A 20542-nucleotide genomic window follows, 5' to 3' on the forward strand; every position below is an offset into this window, starting at 1 on the left:
CCAGAGAGCACGGGCTCTGAGGTGTGAAGGGAGGGGGAGACTACACTGGGTCAGCTCAGGGTCTTTCACTGATGGGTCAGAATCTCCAGACGCGTCCTGTACTCCTTACTCTGAGCTCCATCTGAGCCTCAGAGAGGAGCAACAGGGCCACTGTGCACAGTTGCGAGTGTGTGGATAATGGACGTTGATGGGCTCTGGGCCCGAGCAGCCCCTTCTGTCAGCCCCACTGGGCTCAGGCACCAGCCCTGTCGGCAGCCACTCAGCGGACCTCATTCATTTCTGTGTTTGTCAGATGTGGAGAATAGTCTGGTGGTTGGGAGATAAGGTAGTGAAATAACATTAGTGAAACCATGTAGTCAGTGCTCAGGAGACAGGACTTTTCCTGCAGAGATGGCTGGGCCCTATATGACCTGAGGCCAGGGCCCCAGCATGTGGCATCATGCCTGGCCGAAGCTGTGCTCTGTAGATCTTGGCTCAGTGTGTGAACGTGGGAATGTTCTGCCCACCTAGAACACATGGAAATGCTGAAGGCTGCCCCGGGTGCATACAGATAATGGAAACATTCTCCTGATTTCAGAACTGGTGTTCACTTGAACATTTGGAAGTGTTTTCTAGTTTTGTCATCATCCTTAGTCCCCTAGTGAGGAAGCTGGCATGTGCCAGTTAAACTCGGCTCTCTTCCCACATTTACCTCCTCAGAAAGGGTCTTGGTTGGCTGGAAGGCCATAAGGCCCAGGACGTACATCAACCATGGACAGGAACATTCAGAAGACAACCTGTGTCTTTTTTGGCCTATGTTAGTAATTTAATCGACATTTATTGAGTGCCTACTGTGTTCCTGGCAGTGTTCCAAGTGCTGGAGCTATGGTGTGAATGATATCCTAGGGCTTAGGTAACCTGCATTTACGGGTGTGGGGAGCCAGACAAAAAATAAGGAGACAAACAAGATACTTTGACCTGTAATGAATGCCAGGGTGAAAGTAAGACTGGGTAAAGTGAAAGGGAGGGGCTGAGCTGGGGAAGGGTGGACACTGAGGAGATGACCTTTTAGGGAGGCTGGGTGATGAGAAGGAGTCAGCAACATGATGTCTGTTCCCATACAAGAGCATTCCAGGGAGTGGGAAGAGCCAGTGGAAAGGCCCCAGGGTGGGAATGAACCCGATATGGTGGAGGAAGGCAGTTGGGGATGGAGTGTTGGCATGAAGGGGGACATGGGGCTGGACAGGGAGGCAGGGGGTGGGCTGTGCCTGGCCTGGGAGCCTTGAGCAAGCTGGCCATCCTGGAGCCTCTTCAACTTGGAGGGTCACCAATTCTTGGGTGTAAAACAATTTTCTAGAAACAACATGTGTTCCTTTTTGTTCCTTCTTCCTAAATTCTGCTTCTCTTGAAGTACTTTGAATGGCAGCCTCCCCCAGCTTCCCATCCTGCCTCGGCTTAATTTCACTAAATTCTGATGGGTGAAAGACTACCACTAAATTCTTGCCAAACCACTCTTGGCTGCCACATGGTGTTCTGCTGTGCAAAAGACTCTTCTGGGCATTTCCCAGGGCCCACAGTGGATTATTTGAACCAATCTCAGTGCCCTCTGACAGTGGGGAAATAGGAGGGATCCTGGGGAGCTGACAGCTTCTGCTTACCCCTTGGAGAAGACAGAACCCCCTCATCCAGCTTACCCCAGAGGAGCAGACTCTGAGAGTCCCCGTGCCAGTAATGACCTTCATCTCCACTTTCTTTTCCCTTTATTGGAAGACTCTGATGGCAGCCCCAGAGCAATGGAAAGCCAAGGAGAGCTGGGCAGGCATTGGCCGAGGTTGGGCACCATTTTCCCCAGGCCATTTTCTGCCATTCTTATACATCTTCCAGTAAAGCTCTTCTCACAATCCAGCCTGTGTAAAAACCCACCAGGCTCACCCACCAGACTGCCAGGCTGATGGCGGAGGCCTCACCTTATCCTTCTTAGTATTCCTGTCTTAGTACCAAGGTGCTCAATAACTATTGTTGACTTATAGATACCAAAGACATCGATACTTCTGAGCTTGTTGTAGTACCATTTTGATGTGTGTGTGTGTGTGTGTGTGTGTGTGTGTGTGTGTTACTGTTTATGAGATCAACAGCTACCATTTCCCAAGCCACACCCATCAGTAAGAAATGATGCTATACTGCATAACAGGATGCAGTCAATAGCATGTCTATTTATTGACTTAAAAAGATGTCTGGTACATGTTTGGTGAAAAATCAAACTTCAAAATCACATATAGAATGATTCTTCCCCTCCCTTTTTTTTTTCAAGATAAAAAAGTTAGTATAGTACCTTTTAGTAGAGGATCAATCTGGAGGCATATATCCTGAACTGTTAAAAGTGGTCAGTTCTAGATCAATGTATCTCAAATGTCATTACTAGCCATTATTTGTCAAATGAGTGTTAAAATGGAATCAAAATGGGCCACGCTCCTGGACTGATGTATTAGAACCTATGAGGGAGGGGTCCACTAAAATCTGGATTTTTAACATGTCCCCCTGGGGGGGGGGGTTGAGAACCACTATCCTACAGCATAATATTACAGGCCCTTCTCCTTTAGTCACAATATTTCTGTAATGTTTGTGGCTTAAAAACAAAACTAAACTTGGGGTGCCTGAGCGGCTCAGTCAGTTAAGCGCCTGCCTCTTGGCTGTGGCTCAGGTCATGATCTCACGGTTTGACAGCTGCACTGACAGCATGGAGCCTACTTGAGATGCTCTCTCTCTGCCCCTCCCCCTCTTGCTTTCTATCTCTCTCTCAAAATAAATAAAAATGAACTTAAACATAAAAACAAAAACAAAAACAAAAACAAAGCAGGCATTGCATTTGCTATCAGAAAACAATAAAGATTAAAAATTTGAGAAAGAGCAACCTTTGCCAGCCAACTATAGTTACGGTTCCCATCTGGTTCAGTCATGTCCATTGTGCATATTGGAAAACAGAGGCCTTCTGGGCAAATGAGCCTTTTAGGAGTTTACTCCAGGTAATGGCCAAATTCAGCCCCACTTGCTGCCTCCTGCCTTGGTTGGTGGAGCTTTCCCTGGGGACCTTCCCATTCTCCCAAAAGGATGGACTCTGGAACGCCAGGGGCCTGGAGGTCAGAGTTCTTGCTCGGCCCCACTAGAGCTGAAGGGGGATCACAGAGGTTGAACACACCCCTCCCACACTCCCTTCTTGTCCCTTTGAAGTTTGTCTTCTTGGGAACTTAGAGGAGCCAAAAGGAAGGGAGATGGTGAAGACCTGGAGAGGCAGTCAGGAGTGGGAGCTGGGGAATGTTCCTGCATCCATAGTGGGCTGCGGCTGCAGCTTGCATTAAAAAAAGAAGAAGAAGAAGCCGCCCCCAAAAACATCTTTCGTTTCATTTTTTCTCCCCTTTCTCCAAGCTCACAGGCGCCTGGAGCAGCTTATCTGGGCGCACAAACATCAGACAAGAAGTTCCCATGGCAACTCAAAACTTCCTCCTCGGCCCTGTATTCAGTCTAAATCTCCAGGGTCCCTTTTCAAGGCCTCAATGAGGTTTCTGAGAAGCCACCCACAAAACAACCTTAGGATCCAACCTCTTCCCCACCCCAACACTCAGCTGAAAGGACACAGAGTGGGGGGAGAGACTGTATTGGCAGAAAAACTTGTCATGGGATCCACGGAGAGATTATAAAAGGAATGAGAGTTGCCTTTACAACAAGTTTAAACCAGGAAGAATTTACCCGGTGGAGGGATTTCAAGTGTGCAAACAGGAAAGCACCAGGGAGTGGGGAAAAACAGTTTTGTTTCAAAAAGCTGGCTCTCCACTCAGCTGCGGTTAGGCATGGCGAATCTGGTCTCTTAGCTGCAGAGGGGTCCTGGGGTGCCCCCCATCTCCATTTTCACTCACTTGTAGCCAGATAAAAGAAGGACAGCATATCTAGGGATGGGGAGAGGAGTGTGTGTGTGTGTGTGTGTGTGTGTGTGTGTGTAGAGAGAGAGAGGTCCCTGGGCAGACGATAGCTTGTCAAGCCAAGCAAACTTCTATGACTGCTGGTTTGGGGTTCCCAGATGTAGCAAATAAAAATGCAGCATGCTCAGTGAGATTTGAATTTCAGATAAGCAACGAATAAGGTTTTAGTATAAACATATCCATACAATCGTTGGATTACATTTACACTAAAATATTATTCATTGTGTATGTGAGGTTTAAATGTAACTGGGCATCCTGTATTTTATTTTTTATTTTTTTTTTTAAATTTTTTTTTTCAACGTTTATTTTTGGGACAGAGAGAGACAGAGCATGAACGGGGGAGGGGCAGAGAGAGAGGGAGACACAGAATCGGAAACAGGCTCCAGGCTCTGAGCCATCAGCCCAGAGCCCGACGCGGGGCTCGAACTCACAGACCGCGAGATCGTGACCTGGCTGAAGTCGGACGCTTAACCGACTGCGCCACCCAGGCGCCCCATGGGCATCCTGTATTTTAGTTTGCAACCCTGCCTGGCAGGCAGGGACGGAGGCTATGGCTGCCCTCTCTGGCTGCAGGGAAGAAGCACAGTGGCCGATGTCCACAGGCACCTGGAGTAGTGTCCCTCTGTCCCTGCTACAGAGAGATGCCTCCCTCCCTGCTAGGAATCTGGCCTGAGCTCCAGGTAGGATGTAGGTAATGAACCTCAAGTGGGCCTTTACTATAGCACTGCGCAGCTTACCAGGTATGGCCAAGCGTGAGTTATTCCCCAAAGGTGACTCTTCCAGCTCAGTGGTTAAGAGCATGGGCTGTGGTGTCTATACAGACACTGTTCCTCGCTCTACTGTTGGACAGCCAGGTGATCTTCAGCTTCTTGTTTCCTCATCTCTGATATGGGGCAGACAGTCTTGTGAGGAATAAAGGAGCTACAGCATGGGAGGCCCTTCACACTGACTGCCCTTCACACTGACTGTCACAGAGTCTGGGCTCCAAAGTGGTAGCTGTTACTTTGATAATCCATTTAGAAGCAAAAAGATTTTGGGTGCCTGGGTGGCTCAGTCGGTTAAGTGTCGACTCTTGATTTTGGCTCAGGTCCTGATCTCATGGTTCAGTTCATGAAATGGAGTCCCACAATGGGTTTGCGCGGACAGCACGGAGCCTCCTTGGGATTCTCTCTCTCCCTCTCTCTCTGCTCCTCCCCCCCCCCAAAATAAATAAACATTAAAAAATAAAAACAAAAGGGTTTTAATCCATGTGAAAAAAGTGGGATTGAAGACTAGAGTTGGCAGGGGTGCCTGGGTGGCTCAGTTGGTTAAGCGACCAATTTCAGTCATGATCTCATGGTTTGTGAGTTCGAGCCCCGCATCGGGCTCTGTGCTGACAGCTCAGAGCCTGGAGCCTGCTTCAGATTCTGTGTCTCCCTCTTTCTCTGCCTCTCCCCCACTCACACTCTGTCTCTGTCTCTCTCTCTAAAAATAAATAACCATCAAAAAATAAGAAAAAAAAAAGACTAGAGTTGGTACAACCTCAGTGATATAAAACAATGTAAGACAGGCACAAACTATGCATAGCAAAGATAGGAAGGAGACATCTCCAAATGTTATCAGTAGCTGCTTATGGTTAGTGGGATTGTGGATAAAACTTCCCCTTTGTTATTCTCAATTTCTCAAAATATTAATGGTGAACATGTATTACTTTACCGTTAAAAAATTATTTTAAATAATTTGTGATGAAAAATGTTCTAAAAGTGTATATTACTTGGTGCATAGAACTTGAGGCTACTGTAAACGAAGATGGCTACCATCTTGGGTTTGACTCTATGATCCCATCCTTGGGGACGTCTAAAGGAGGGGAGCTCTTCTTGCCTATCATTAAATGCCCCAGTTAGATCCTCACCCCAACTCTTACTTCTTACTTTTCCTTGTACGAGACAACCAGAGTAGTGCGTCTACAGGCACACGGCCCTGGGGTTGAATCTCAGCTCCACCCCTGATTGGCTGTGTGACTTCAGACAAGTCATGATATCTTCTGAGCCTAAGTTTCCTCACGTTTAAAACAGGAGTTAATACTATTTACCTCCCTGAGAGGAGGGACATATCTGTTGCATTTATGAGTACATCCCTGTGCCTTGCATAGGGCTAGTGCGTAATAGTGGTCAGTAAATATTGGTTGGAGGAATAAATGAATCAAGTTGATGAGATGACAGATATACAGCATTTGGCAAAGAGAGTGGCAATAACAAGTGGCCAACATCATTTGCTATCATTATTACTAGTCTCAGGAGGTGTGCAAACTGTGGCGTAGATGGGACTAGGTTCGCATGTGTTTTCTACCCCATAGTGGGACAGAAAAGTTCTCTTAGGACCGAGGGCAAGCTGCTTAACCCCTTTGAGGCTCAGTCTCCTCATCTGTTAAATGGGGATGACAATCAGCAGTGACCTTATAGGGTTTATTAAGACGGAATGAGCCAGCAGTGTTTAGCACAAAATAAATGCTCCCTCCATGAGGCCCCAGTCCAAGGCCTTGCTCCCTCCCTGGCTTGTAGCTGTGTGTGGCTTGGGCAAGCATGTGGCCCCTGAAATGACTCTGATATGCCTGCTATTCTGAATAGGTTGCAAGTGAAAGATGCTGCTTTTGGAATGAGGCTAATGGCTGCGGCTCCAGGTTAGAGGGAACTCAGGGTCTTCAGATTAGACAGCCCCTCCTCATCTTTGTGAGAAGGCAGGAACTGGCTGGGAACACTTAGGAGGAGTGCTCTGATTTGCAATCAGATTCATCTCATTACAGAGCTCCTCCCTTTCCCCCTGCCCCAGCTCAGCCAGATTTAAGACGCTCCCCCCAGGAAGGCGCCGCTAGTCCTGAAGTCTTGGCCAGTTCTTGCTTTTGGACTTAAGAGAACCGTTCTTTCAGTGTCGCCAGCAGTAGCTCCTCGTGGGGAACTCCCGGGGGCGGAGCCAGGCTGAGTAAGAAGGGCAGTCAGTCCCAGAACGGACGTCTGGCTAGGGCAGAAGCTCCCGCCAACGGCTCGCCTCGCACCTTCGGCTCCAGGGGTCTGCGGGCAGGACTACTGGGTGGGGGCGTGCTCCTTGCCCATGGCCGATCGTGGCTGTCCCGTGAGCCCGAGTCCCTTGACACTTTCTATTCCCGTACCCCCAGCTGGCAGGGACCACGTTCGGGCCCGATTTTCACCTTCCCTAAACCTCTTTCCAAGCACAAATCTGGAAGGAAACGCTCCGAACGCTCACTGCAGGCATTGCTTTTCTTTTTTCTACATCTCTGGTTTTCCAAATTATTTTTACAGTGACCGTATACCACGTTTGCTTCATTTTCCTAAATAACAAAAATCTCTTATCGTTCTGGGTAGGAAAGTAGTATGTGCTTATTGCAAATAAGTAAAAAGACAAATAGGAGAAAGAGAAAAAAAAAACCCCAAAGCCTTGTCATCCAACGTTTATCCTTGAAAATAACCACCCGTGTGTTTCCTTCTACATGTTTTTCTCTTTACGCGCATATATAGAGAAAACCGCTTTCTCACCTTCCCCTCCCTTGGCTCTCCCCTGCCCTTCGCCCGCCAGTGGGATACCTCGCTGGACGTCACCAGCGGCTATGCCTCTGTGCTTCTTCCTGCGGGGCGGCGGGCTACCCGGGTCTCACCCGTTTTCCACTCTCCCACGCCTCCACACCCTTCGCGCGCTTCAGAGACCCGCCAGGGGGTGGAACGTTGCGGGACTTAAACAAACAGTTGGGAAAACGAGTGAGTGTGTTTGGGCGGGCGCGCGCGCGTGCTCACACATAGGAATGAATCTACGCGTAGGTCCCCAAAGGGAAGAATGTGGGAGGGAAAGAAGGAATGAAAGGAAAACAAAAGTAATTTAAACGAATGAAACAAGGGAGGAAGGCAGAGAAGTGAAGAAGGACGGAGGTGCCCGGCGGCGGGATGGCCAGGCTGGGCGCCCGACTGTCCTCGCTGAGTGCACGAGGTGGGGTGGCCTTGCCCTGACTTACCCGACCTGAGCAGCACGGCCCGGTAGAGCCCGGTGGCCTCGGTGGGGCCCCGTGCCCGCTCGCCCAGCCTCTGCGCCATGCGCCCGCGCGCCCGACTGCAGTGCCGGCACTGCGGGCCGCAGCGCAGCGGCGGATACTACTCCGGGGGCCGGAGTGTCTCCGCGCCGGTGACGCGAACCGAGGCCCAAACCCAGCCGCGGATCGAGTTACCACGGCGGCCGCAGCGTCCGGCGAGGAGGCGCCGCCGAGGGAGGGACAGAGCTCTGGGGCAAGGGCAGGTATCCCGCGCGCGCAGTGGGCAGGGCGCGGGTCAGGGTCTGGGGCCCAAGGAGAGCCTATATCCTGATTTCTAGCCTTGGTCTCCCACTCACGCTTCTCCATTTCCCTGGCCGCTGGCCTCCTGGAACACTACAAGCAGGTGTGCGTTTCTGAAGTGGCACCCTGGGATCACGTCCTAGCGCCACCAGTTTATAACTGTGTGACTCCACCATTTAATTACCTACCCTCGCAGAGCCACAGTTTTCTCACCTGTAAAATGGGAATAGCCACAGTACTTATCTCACAAGGTTGTGAGATATGAGATTATACATCTACAGTATATGATTATATGTATTACATATAATCTTAGAACAGTGGCTGGCAAAGAACAAACACTATATACTGATATATATATATATATATATATATATATATATATATATATGCTTTTAAAAAGTATCCTAGGGTGAGTGGCACTGAGATGCAGGGGCCTTTACTGTAGGAGGAAGGTTGTGGTAGGGCTCCACAAGATTGATTTTCCCCAATTTGTACAATCCCTTTAACAGCCAGAGATGGGAGGACCAACCAAAGGAGTCCAAAAGTGGAGATTTGGAAGATATAAGAAACTGACAATTTTAATTATCTACTCTGGTGCTGTGCTAAGTTCCTTCTAAAATAAAAACTACTGTTTATTGTGTGCTTCATGTCCTCTTTCATTCTATCTTCACAACCCTGTGAATTAGGGTCTATTAGCCTTCCAATTTTACAGATGAGGATACTGAGGCTCAGAGAGGTTAAGCAATTTATCTGGGATCACACAGTGTGGAGCTGGAACACAAACTCAGGTATTTTGACCCCAGACATGGGCCACCCTGCTCTAACTACCCCTCTGTTATCTCATTTACTCTTCACAAAAGTACTGAAGGGTAGGTATTATCTCCAGTTTGGAGATGAAGACATTGGGGCTCTGGAAAGTGAGGTGGCTTGCTCGTGCTCACACAGCTAGTTGGAGGAACCAAGACTCAATCCAGTTCTCCACCCACAAAACCAGTGCCCCTGAAATCTACAGACCCCTGGAGCTGTCCAGAGTACCAGATGGCCTCTGTTCAAAGCTGTGCCTGTGTGGGCCAGGGAATCTTGAGCTGGCTGTCGGAGCCTCTATCACATGGTACTGTCTCCCTGTGCCCCTGTGTCCTCTCTAGCCTTGGTGCCCCCTAGACCAGCTGCCAGCCAAGTGCTCTCTGGCCGGTCCTTTGCCACTTCCCAAGCCCAGCTTCTGTTGGGACTTGGAGATTTCTGTACTTCTCTGCTCCTTTGTCACCACCCGGGGTCCCAAGGATCCAAGTGACGCACTTTGATCTTTGGGGACGTCACTGATTGGTCAGATTGGTCATATGCCTCATCCACAACCAACCACCATGAGTGCCAGGCACGATTACAGATATTTACTATTGACTATTCCATATCCATTCTTTAGAGGATGAAATTATATATGAGTTATTATTCGTCTCCTTTAATCCACTCTTTGATCAAGTATGGTTATGCTCCTTTTAGAGATAAGAAAAATAAGTCTCAAGTGACTTGCCCACAATCACATAACTAGTTAGTAATGGAGCTGGAATTGGAACCCAGGGGATGACAAAACTTTGCTGTGGAGGGGAAGCAAAGACAGCTGTTGAATAAGGTGAGGATTCAGGAAAATTGTGATGAAGTAATGTGCTTTTAAAGAGCAGAAAGAAGGATTAATTTTGGTTGCATCCCTGAGGAATTCTAGGTGGATCTGACTTACCTTGGCCATTTAGTCTCTGCTTCTCATTTTCATGATGAAATATGGCCTGAGGAGAGTATTCTTTCTGTGAACAGAAAGAAAGTAGGTAGAGGTGAGGACCCTCTCTTCCCTGGCAGGGGAGGAATGAAGTGATATTCATAGGGTTGCTGAGTTTCCACAGGAGGGACTGATCAAGGTTTAAGTCCTCTCCAGAGAAACAAATTACTATAGTCCTTGGAGTGTGTGCGTGTGTGTGCGAATGTGTGTGTGTCCACACACGCACATGCACACATGTTGAGGGACATTTATAAGACATGCTCTTTTAAAAAAGTTAATTTTTTGAAGAACAGCTATAGATTTAGGAAAAAACTGAGAAGATAGTATAGAGAGTTCCTTACATCATGCATCCAATCATTCTGTTAACATCTTATATGTATGTCGATGTACATGTATGTAGGGTGGCAGGTGTGTTACAATTATTGAGCTAATATCAATATATTATTATCAACTGAAGTCCATACATTATTCAGATTTCCTTAGTTTTTACCTAATGTCGTTTTTCTGTTCCAGGATCCTATCCAAGTCACCACGTTATATTGAGTTGTCATGTCTCCTTAGGCTCCTCTTGGCTCTAATAGCTTTTCAGACTTTCTTTGTTTTTGATGACCTTGACAGTTCTGAAGAGTACTGAGATCCATATTCTTTTATGTTGAAGTCTTATCTATGCTGTTGCCTCTACCTGAACTACCTTCTCCCTACCTTCCTGGCAAACACCTCTTCCTTCAAGGGCCACTTAAGACTTCAGGGTTTGGTCCTCAAGGTCAGTTCTTAGACATCTTCTCTTCTCTCTCTAAACTCTCATGACTTTTTTTTTTAATGTTTATTTATTTTTGAGAGAGAGAGAGAGAGAGAGAGAGACAAAGCATGAGTGGGAGAGGGGCAGAGAGAGAGGGAGACAAAATTCGAAGCAGGCTACAGGCTCTGAGCTGTCAGCACAGAGCCTGACGTGGGGCTGGAACTCACAAACTGCGAGATCATGACCTGAGTCGAAGTCAGATGCTCAACCGACTGAGCCACCCAGGTGCCCTTAAACTCTCATGACTTTAAGAACAACTCTAAGCTGAAGATCCCCACATGCATATTTCCAAACCAGACTTTCACTCTGAGCTTAAACTTTGGCTAACACGCTGCTTGACGTATCCACTTGAAAGTCTAATAGGCCCTACTCACCATGGCCCAAACAGAACTGTTGATCACTCCAACTTCCAACATGTTCCTCCCCTGTCCCCCCTCTTGTCAAGTGACTCCACTCTGGCTCTGTGGCTCAGGCAGGATCCTGGGGGGTCCACTTTGCCCTGTCTTCCCACAAGTGCACAGTCCTCAGATCACCAAGGCATGATGAATCCACCTGCTGACATCTCTTCAATCCATCCAGTTCCAATGCCCCAATCCTACCCCAGGCACCACTGCCCTGTGCCCGAATGCCTGCAGTAGCTTCTCTTCTTTCAAGCTGTTCGCCACACAGATTCCAGGACAAGTTTTTAAATGTAACTCAGACTCCACTCCTGCCCTAATGAAAACCCGTTGTTGCCTTCCCTTTGCATTTCGGGACACACCTTCTTCTAGCCTATAAGGCCTTCTCAACCCAGACCCTCCCTGCCACCCTTTCAAATCCCAACAATCTGTTCCTTCAAAGGTTCAAGGGCTTGTGGTGGTTCAGGTCCTGACACACAAAGGTCCTGACCTTGTGAAACTGGCATTCTAGTGGGGGAGCTAGACAATAAGCATAATGAATAAGTAAAGTAGATAGTATGTCCCAAGGTGACGGATACTGTGGAAAAGAGAAATGAGAATAGGCGGGGAGACGGTTAGTGGTAAGTGGGGGAGTAGGGGTAATAGGTGGCTGCCCAGAGGGTCTCATTGAGAAGGGGAGGTGTGAACACAAACTTGAAGGAAGTGGGGGAGTTAGCCAGACAGATATTTTGGGCAAGAGAGTTGCAGACGGAGGGAACAGCTGGAGCTAGGGTCCTGAGGCTGGAGTGTGCCAGAAGGTTCAAGGAAGAGCAGGCTGCCAGGGTGGCTGGAGTGGAGGGACGCAGGAGTGGTCACATGAGGGAAAGTCAGCGGAGAACGGGGGCCACCTTCCTCCACACATCACACTCCAGCCACTGAGAATTCTGCTTGGGTTCCTGAAAGCCCTGATGTTTCTCACCTCCTGCTTCTGCACAAGCCATTGCCTCCACCTGTTCACATTCCCCAGCTCTGCCCAGTTCCTCCTGCTTATCCATTAAATCTCAGCTGAAATGCCATTTCCCCAAGGAGGCCCCCTTCGATCATGTGCTCCAGTACCCCAGACTTCACTTATATGACTCCTCACCACTGAGTTATGATTGTTCGAGCCCCCTTCCTCCACCAGACTATACAAGACTTAAGGGGGAAGACCAGGTTCACAGCTGTCTCCCCAGGGCCTACTCCAGAGCTGGGCTTGGCTTGGATGTGGGATAATGATTTGTTGAAAGAATGAATGAAGTGAATGAATGAATGAATGAATGAGTGAGTGCATCCACACAGGGAGCTCTGGTCTGTAAGGAGAAAGTGGGCAATTCCAGAGAGTAAGCCAGGACCAGAACCCAGAGAAGTCCTCTGCTGTCTGCTCAAGGATTATTCAGGGTGCACAGAAGGGGCTGGGGTCCTGATATTTCCCCAGGGTGCTCCCATTTTGAACTCTGCCACCCAGGAGGGCATAAAAAAGGGAGGGTGTCTGGGATTTGGCCAAGCTTCTTTCGTGGTTTTTAACAAAGGGATTAAGAAAACAAGTAACTTCATCCATGGAAGAAAGCTCCAGAGGGCTTGAAGGGGATCTGAGCTTCTTCCCACATCTTCCTACAGACCTGGGAAGTGGGGCTGGGGCCCAAGGGCAACCTTAGACTTACACAGCCAGGATTTTATCAGGAGAAGCTCTAAGACCTGGAGTTCAAAGAGTTGTCCCTTGCACACTCTCCAACCTCCCTTGCACGAAAGACTTGTTGGAAAATCAGGCCATCACGTGTCCAGTAACATGCGATGTGATCCAGGCAGATTCCTCTCCCCCTTCAATGACTAGAGTTCAGTGAGCAAGAAAACACTCCACTTGCATGCAACCCCTTGCAAAGGCAAAGCTGAATCGAAAAGCTGCTTGGATCTTTTGCTGATGCATTACTGGTAACTAAGAGTCTTTCCCAAGGACTGTGCTCATAAATACAGCCAGTTCTCATTTGCTCACACAATTTAGGGACTGGAAGATGCTGGCTTAGTTATAATTTTGGTTAGTGAACATCAACATACATGATTGCCAGAGGAAATACTATTGTGTATGGAACAACATACCCAACTGTGGCTGGGGAAACTCAGTGTGTTTGCATTTGTATTTCTCCTGACCTCTCCGTTATCCCCACCTGCTTCTTTTTCATGTCTCAATTGTTGAGAGAGTTTTTTGGGGTTGGTCCCTGGGGACGTTCAATGAGCCTATCCTCCAAAGTTTCCTCTTCTCCACTTTGCTACTTTCCCTGAAGGCTGATTCCTCTATTTGAGAAGTGCCAAGGAGACTATGGACCCATCACACATCCTGCTTAGTGTTCCCCATAGGATACATGCACCAGGTAACACTTAAGTGACCTTGCTTTGTTTGTTAAAAATTGAAGTGTAGGGACTCCTGGATGGCCCCGTCGGTTAAGCGTCTGACTCTTGGTATTGGCTCAGGTTGTGATCTCGCAGTTTGTGGGTTCCAGCCCTGCACTGGGCTTTGCCAGCACAGAGACTGCTTGGGATTCTCTCTCCCTTCCCCTCTCTCTGCCCCATTCCTGATTTCTGTCTCAAAATAAATAAACAAACATTTTTAAATAAATTGAAGTATAGCACACATACATAAAATGCACTAATTTCAATTGTGTGGCTCAACAAAGTGTTACATATGTGTTCACCCTCAGAACCACTCCAAGATTGAGATATGAAACATTCCCTGCACTGTAGAAGACTCCCTTGTTCCCCTTCTCAGTCAATGCCCACCTTTTCCCAGAGTAAGCACTAATTCTGACCAATATCACCGCAGATTTCTCTTATTCTAGAACTTCATATGAATGGAATCATAAAATTTAGTCTTTGGGACCTGGCTTCTTTCACTTACCAGCATGCTTGAGATGCACTAATGTTGCCTGTATCAACATCTCATCTGTGGATGGACATTTGGGTGGTTTTCAGTTTAGGCTATGACTAATAAAGCTGCTCTGAACAACTTTCTATGACTTTTGGGGTAAACACAGTGCTTGTTTCTGTCGGGGAAATACCCAGCAGTGGAATGGCAGGTCATAAGATGGGTGAATGTTTACCTCTTGTAGATGCTGTCAGCCGTGATTGTATCAGTTTCTGTGTTGTGCTTTTGACATCTTCACGACATAGATTTTTTTAAAACACCTTGAGATCACTTCTGTGCCCAATTTTTGGGATCGATGGGGGAGCGGAAGGAGGTATCAACAAAATTGCATCTTAGATGAACATAGATGGACCTGAATTTTGACTTTGGAAGAGATGAGGGTACGACCTCAGAGTATTTGTCCTTGTAACCTGGAGTGTATCAGGGGTGTGTGTGTGTGTGTGTGTGTGTGTGTGTGTGTGTGTAGGCATCCTTTTTTATCCCCCCACTCCACACCATTAAACTCTAAACACCCTGAGAAACAGGAATGTGACTTATTCAGGAATATGTCTTCAGTGTCTAGCATATCCTGGCACATAGATAGGTGCTTATTTAAAAAAAAACAGTTTAATAATTGTTGCAAATATTTATTGAGCATGTCCTAGAGCTGAATGCTGTGATAAGACTTTATCAATATGGCTTCACTTAAGCCTCATAATAGTCCTTTGAGATTCGGTAAGAGTGGGACTCTTGTTTTATGGATGAGGAAGGAAGCTGGGGCCTTCAGCAGCTAGGATACAAAGCTGGCAAGTGGCAGTTCTGCGGTTAGCCTGGAGGCAGTGTGAGTGTGTGGTCTTTGCCACATTCACAAACTGAATGTGTGTGTGCTTGCGTGTGTGTGATGGCAAGAGCCTGCACCTCATTGTACAGAAGAGGAAACTGAGGCTCAGAGAGGTTAAGGAACCCTTCTGCATGGAGTCAGCTGGACCTGCCTCCCTGCCACACTTTTTTAGAAATATGTTTTTTAATGTTTAGTTATTTATTGTGAGAGAGAGAGAGTGCAAGCAGGGGAGGGGCAGAGAGAGAGAGGGAGAAAGAGAGAATCCCAAGCAGGCTCCACACTGTCAGTGCAGAGCCTGGTGTGGGCTCAAACTCACGAACCCTGAGATCATGACCTGAGCCAAAATCAAGAGTCGGATGCTTAACCGACTGAGCCACCCAGGCACCCCTGCCATGCTAACTCTTAAAGGTGGAATTTTTTTTAATGTTTATTTTTGAGAGAGAGAGAGAGAGAGAGAGAGAGAGAGAGAGAATATGAATGAGCAGGGAAGGGACAGAGAGAGAGGGAGACAGAATCTGAAGCAGGTTCCAGGCTCTAAGCTGTCAGCACAGAGCCTGACGCAGGGCTCGAACTCACAAACCGCGAGATCATGACCTGAGCTGAAGTTGGAAGCTTAACCGACTGAGCCAGCCAGGCGCCCCAAAGGTGGAATGTTCTTAACATGGACCTTTGGCTTCTGCCCCCGACTCCCATTCCCCACTCCTGAGCTCATGGCCACTGGTTGTCACAGGACCCTCTCTGAGCCTCTGCCTTAGTGCGTCACTCTCACAAAGTCACTGTGCTGTGTGAGGCAACACTGGCCTCCTCCTTGTCCTTCATCCCCAGGGACCAAGAGAATCAAACCTGGCAATCCTTCCTTTAAAGTGCTGGGCACTGCTTGGAGAGGGCCAAACCCTGGGACTCGCTCCTTTCCAGGGGTCCACTTACATCACACTGGTGTTGGGTTCTCAGCTGAGTGCGGTAACCAGGGCACTGTCTTCCATCAAAGGAAGCCTCCGTGGTTCCGGTCTCCAGGGTCTTCTCACTGCTCCATTCATTTCAACCCCTCAGGCCTCGGAGGCCTGGAACTCTGCCGCTCCCGGAACCCAAGCTAAGGCATTGGGCCAGGAGCACCCCCTACCCAGCCGCCAGAAAAGCCTTCCTCTCCTGGCCTGAACTTGGTGGCTGGGCTGCTTAATTATCCTTGAAAGCTCTTAATGTATTTAAACATTTGGAATAACCTAATTGCACACAAGTTTAAAAGTAGCATTTCTCCTTACTGCCCCTTCTCAAGCCCCATCTCACCCCTTCCCCAGAGTTATTACTGGTTTTTTTTTTGTTTTTTTTTTTTTTGTTGTTGATGCTGTGTGTGTCTGTTTTGGTCATTTGCCTGCAGATTGCTTTTTAAACTCTATCATATGTCTTCTAGATATTTCTATGTCAATACACATAGATCCTCTTGACTATTTTGATCCACTGCGGTGTATAATACAGGGTGATGCCTACAGTTGTTTGTTTGTTTGCTTGTTTTTCCCCAACAAATCCCTTTAGTTGGACATGTAAGTTGTTTCTAATTTATCACCATTACAAACAATTCTGCTCCAAACATCCATGTGTTTACCGCTCCATGCAGGGATGTGGGCGTTTCTCTAGGGCAGACACTGAAGTGTAAATGCCAGGCCAATGCTAAATTTTAGCAGGTGCTACCAAATCACCCTCCAGAATGGCTGTACCATTTCACACGCCCACCGTCAGTGTCTCAGATTACTGGGTTGTCTACACCCTCACTAAGTCTGGGTGTTATGAATCTTTAAGTTTGTCTACTGAAAATGAGTCTATGATATTAGTGGTTACTGTTGTGGGAGGCGATAGCGGTTGAGAAGGGGCACGAGGGGGCTTTTGGGGTGCTATTGATGTTCTGTTTCTCGATCTCAGTAGCAGCTACACAGATATTTTAAATTTCTCAAAATTCATTGAGTGGTACACCTATGATGGATTCACTTTTCTGTATGTATGTTATTCTTCAATAAAATGCTCAAACTGTTTCCTCCCTCCCCCAGTCTGATAGGTGACAAACAGCATCCCACAATCATTTTTTTGGAGGTTGTACCTTCTTTTGTTGGTCCATGGGCCTTCTGGATCCCTTCTGGAATATTTTAGTTCTGGGTCTTAGAGAATGGTTTTTCTGACAGAAGAAAACCCCTTTAAGAAAGGGGAAAAGATACTTGACCCTCCCTGAGTACCAGCCATATGTTTTAATGCTCACAGCAGACTTTCAGGATAGATGCCATATACCCCAGGAGGCTGGGGCTCAGAGCAGTGAGGTGACATGCCCAAGGTCATGAAATTGTCTGACTGCAGAGTCCTACCCTCCTTGTTATCCTTTAAACTGCCTAGGTGACAGGCATTGGGCTAACCATACAACAGGCATGATCACAAGTAATCCCTGCAACAGCCCAGTGAGGTATCTATATTGTCATCCCATTTTACAGATGAGAACACAGAGGCTCAGAAAGGTTAAATAACTTGCTCAGTTCATCCTGTTAGTAAGTGGAGGAGCAGGGTGAGCCCAGGTCTGCCTGGCTCTAATGCTGTGATAAGGCAGTTCTATCCAATAGAATGTTCTGAAATGATGGAAATGTTTGATATCTGTGCTGATGATATGGTATCCATGAGCCACAACTGGCTATTTAGCACTTGAAATGTGGTTCATGCTTCTGTGGAACCGAAATTTTAGTCTTATTTAAATGTCATTAATTTAAGTAGCCTGTGTTGGACAGTGCAACTTTAGAGTCAGGTCAGGAGAAGGAGAAAAACTGTAGGGTGTAAGTGCAGATGACCAAGCAGCTGCCCTTGTGGGAAGCCAGCCAGCCCACCGGGAGGGACCCCCTCCTAGTGGTCCTCACAAAGCCCACACACAGCTACTTCTCTTTTCAGGCACCAGAATCATGCTCTGCAGCAAGAGCCAAAGCTTTGTACTCGGAAGTGGCTGTAACACAATGGAAAACAATGAAATCTTGCCATTTGCAACTACATGGATGGAACTGGAGGGTATTACGCTAAGTGAAATTAGTCAGAGAAAGACAAATATCATATGACTTCACTCATATGAGGACTTTAAGATACAAAACAAATGAACATAAGGGAAGCAAAAATAATATAAAAACAGGAAGGGGGACAAAACATAAGGGACTCTTAAATATAGAGAACAGAGGATTGCTAGAGAGGTTGTGGGAAGGGGGATGGGCTAAATCGGTAAGGGGCTTAAAGAATCTACTCCTGAAATCATTGTTGCACCATGTGCTAACTAACTTGGATGTAAGTTATAAAAAAATAAATAAGTTATAGAAAAAAACCCAGAAGTGGCCATAACAAACCTCTCAACCTAAGACTCTGTTTCCTCATGTATTAGATGGGTATCAGAATAGGGCTAGTTTTAAGATTAAATGAATACATAGTGCCTGGCACATATGTGACATTCAATAAGCTATTTAACAGTTATGCTATTATCATAATTATTGATCACAGGCTCACTTGTAAGGTTTTTCATTATATAATGGTAAAGCATGGGGCGCCTGGGTGGCTCAGTCGGTTAAGCGTCTGACTTTGGCTCAGGTCATAATCTCATGGTTTTTGAGTTCCAGCCCCGCGTTGGGCTCTGTGCTGACAGCTCAGAACCTGGAGGCTGTTTCAGATTCTGTGTCTCCCCCTCTCTCTGCCCCTTCCCTGCTCATGTTCTGTCTCTCTGTCTCTCAATAATAGATAAATGATAAAAAAATAAAAAAATAATGGTAAAGCATATTCATGCTAATAATTTAAATAATGCAGATGGGTATAAAGTGGGACCTAAAAATCCCCAAATACTTTAACCCCAAATCCCCCTCCCAGATGAAAACACTGTAAGTAGTTTCTTATGTGCCCATCCAGGAATTATTTCCACTTTCATAAACATCTAGAATAATTCTGATCTATCCTTTTGAAAAGTACAAAAGGGATCACATGAAATGCACTATTCCATTACTTGCTTTTTTATCACTTTATGATATCTCAAGGGTGTTTTTCCACACGTGTAATTCAGATTCACAGCATTATTTCACTGTCTGCACAATGTTTCCCAGTAAATGTCGTTCGTAACTTATTTTGCAGGTCCTTACTGATGGACATTTAGGCTGTTAGCATTTATTTTGCTATTGTGAGCAATATTTCAATAAGTACTTTACACATGTCTTTCTGTATATGGGTAAGTGCACCCACCAGAGGGAAAATTCTTACCGGTGGTATCCCTGGGTCAATGCTTGGGATATTTTCAACTATGATAGATCTTGGCATATGTAAAATCTCTTTTTAAACCTCTCAGGAGCACTGGTATTTAAAAGGAATGTTCTAGTAGTTTCTTCTGAAAAGATTCCTTAAGCCATGCTAATAATCACTCCTGGAATGTATTTGCTGGGTGGGTTTTGAATTTTGGAGAAATGTTTTCTTTAAGTAGATCTAGTTTGTATGGTCCCTGTAGTGTAGGGTCATGGACAGGGCAGGAGAGGGGACTTGGCCAGGAGGCACCCGGAAGTCAGGGAACTGGATCCCCACTAATCCCACCCCCATCCTCTGGCTGGCTGCTGGAGCCTGAGGGCAAAAACTCTGCCTTCCTGTGAGACCAATCCTATAGGAAGCAGGGCTTTGCTGCTTCTGAACTGACACTCTAGGGGAGCCACTGAGCCTGTGGATCTGGTGGGGCAGGGGGAGGAGAGGAGACACCTGAAGGGCCTTGCCAAAGATTGGACAATGGTGATTCTCAGCAGGTGAAATCCAAACAGCCCACAAGTGTAAGAAAAGACACTTGGCCTCCCCAGAAACCAAAGAAATGCACACTTGGGGCAACAATGCAGTATTTTTCACCTATCAGATTGGCAAAAATTAAAAAAAAAAATGATACCTAGTATTGGAGACTGTTGGGATACCTAGTGTGGGGAAACGGACACTGCTGCACTCCTGGCGGGAGTGTTGGTAGTACAGTCTTCCTGCAGGGAAATGTGCACATCCCAATATCTATACTTTTCCATTTCTAGGAATGTGTTTTCAGGAAGTAACTGAACATATGCACAAGGATATGTGCTCAAGGATTTACTTTAACCAGCATTATTTATTCATAATAGTAAAAAGATTGGCAATAGGGTGACTGTCTAGAGATAGGGGATTGATTAAACAGTGTTATCTCCATAAAAAGTAAAACAATCTTTGGCCAGAACTGATGCTGTAGACTTGTGTTTACTAACATGGAAGATATCCACTACCTCTATATGAAAATCAAGTGGAAAAAAAACAGGTTACAAAATGGTATTTGTAATTCCATTTTTCCTGGTAACAAAATTGGTTATATGTATATTATTACATATGCAGTATTATGCTATGGAGATAGCATATTAGATATACACATACGTTACACATATCAATTATATATATGTTTACATGTATAGATATGTGTGTAAATGTGTCTACATATGTACATTATGTGAATTTATGTAGGAAATATTTAGAAGGATATGAATGAAAATGTCCCCAGTGATCATACTAAAGG

The 20542-nt window shown here is 46.5% G+C and overlaps 1 protein-coding gene and 1 long non-coding RNA gene across 4 annotated transcripts in view; one reads left to right on the forward strand and one right to left on the reverse strand.

The window, feature by feature from the left end:
- The window catches only part of LOC123605805, a 114669-nt gene that overhangs the window by 54567 nt on the left and 39560 nt on the right, over positions 1-20542 (forward strand). The window lies entirely within an intron of this gene.
- FAM107A (family with sequence similarity 107 member A) overlaps positions 1-20542 on the reverse strand; it is a 54277-nt gene that overhangs the window by 13880 nt on the left and 19855 nt on the right. The window contains exon 2 of one of the 2 annotated variants that reach the window (XM_045493395.1): positions 10001-10064. In XM_045493395.1, the coding sequence (XP_045349351.1) occupies positions 10001-10064 (64 nt within the window). Of the gene's footprint in view, positions 1-7953; positions 8189-10000; positions 10065-20542 lie in introns of those variants that run through there. The other variant, XM_045493397.1, reaches the window with a different exon arrangement.

This window comes from Leopardus geoffroyi, chromosome A2 (assembly GCF_018350155.1).
Source record: "Leopardus geoffroyi isolate Oge1 chromosome A2, O.geoffroyi_Oge1_pat1.0, whole genome shotgun sequence".
In the NCBI taxonomy this organism is placed as follows: Eukaryota; Metazoa; Chordata; class Mammalia; order Carnivora; family Felidae; genus Leopardus; species Leopardus geoffroyi.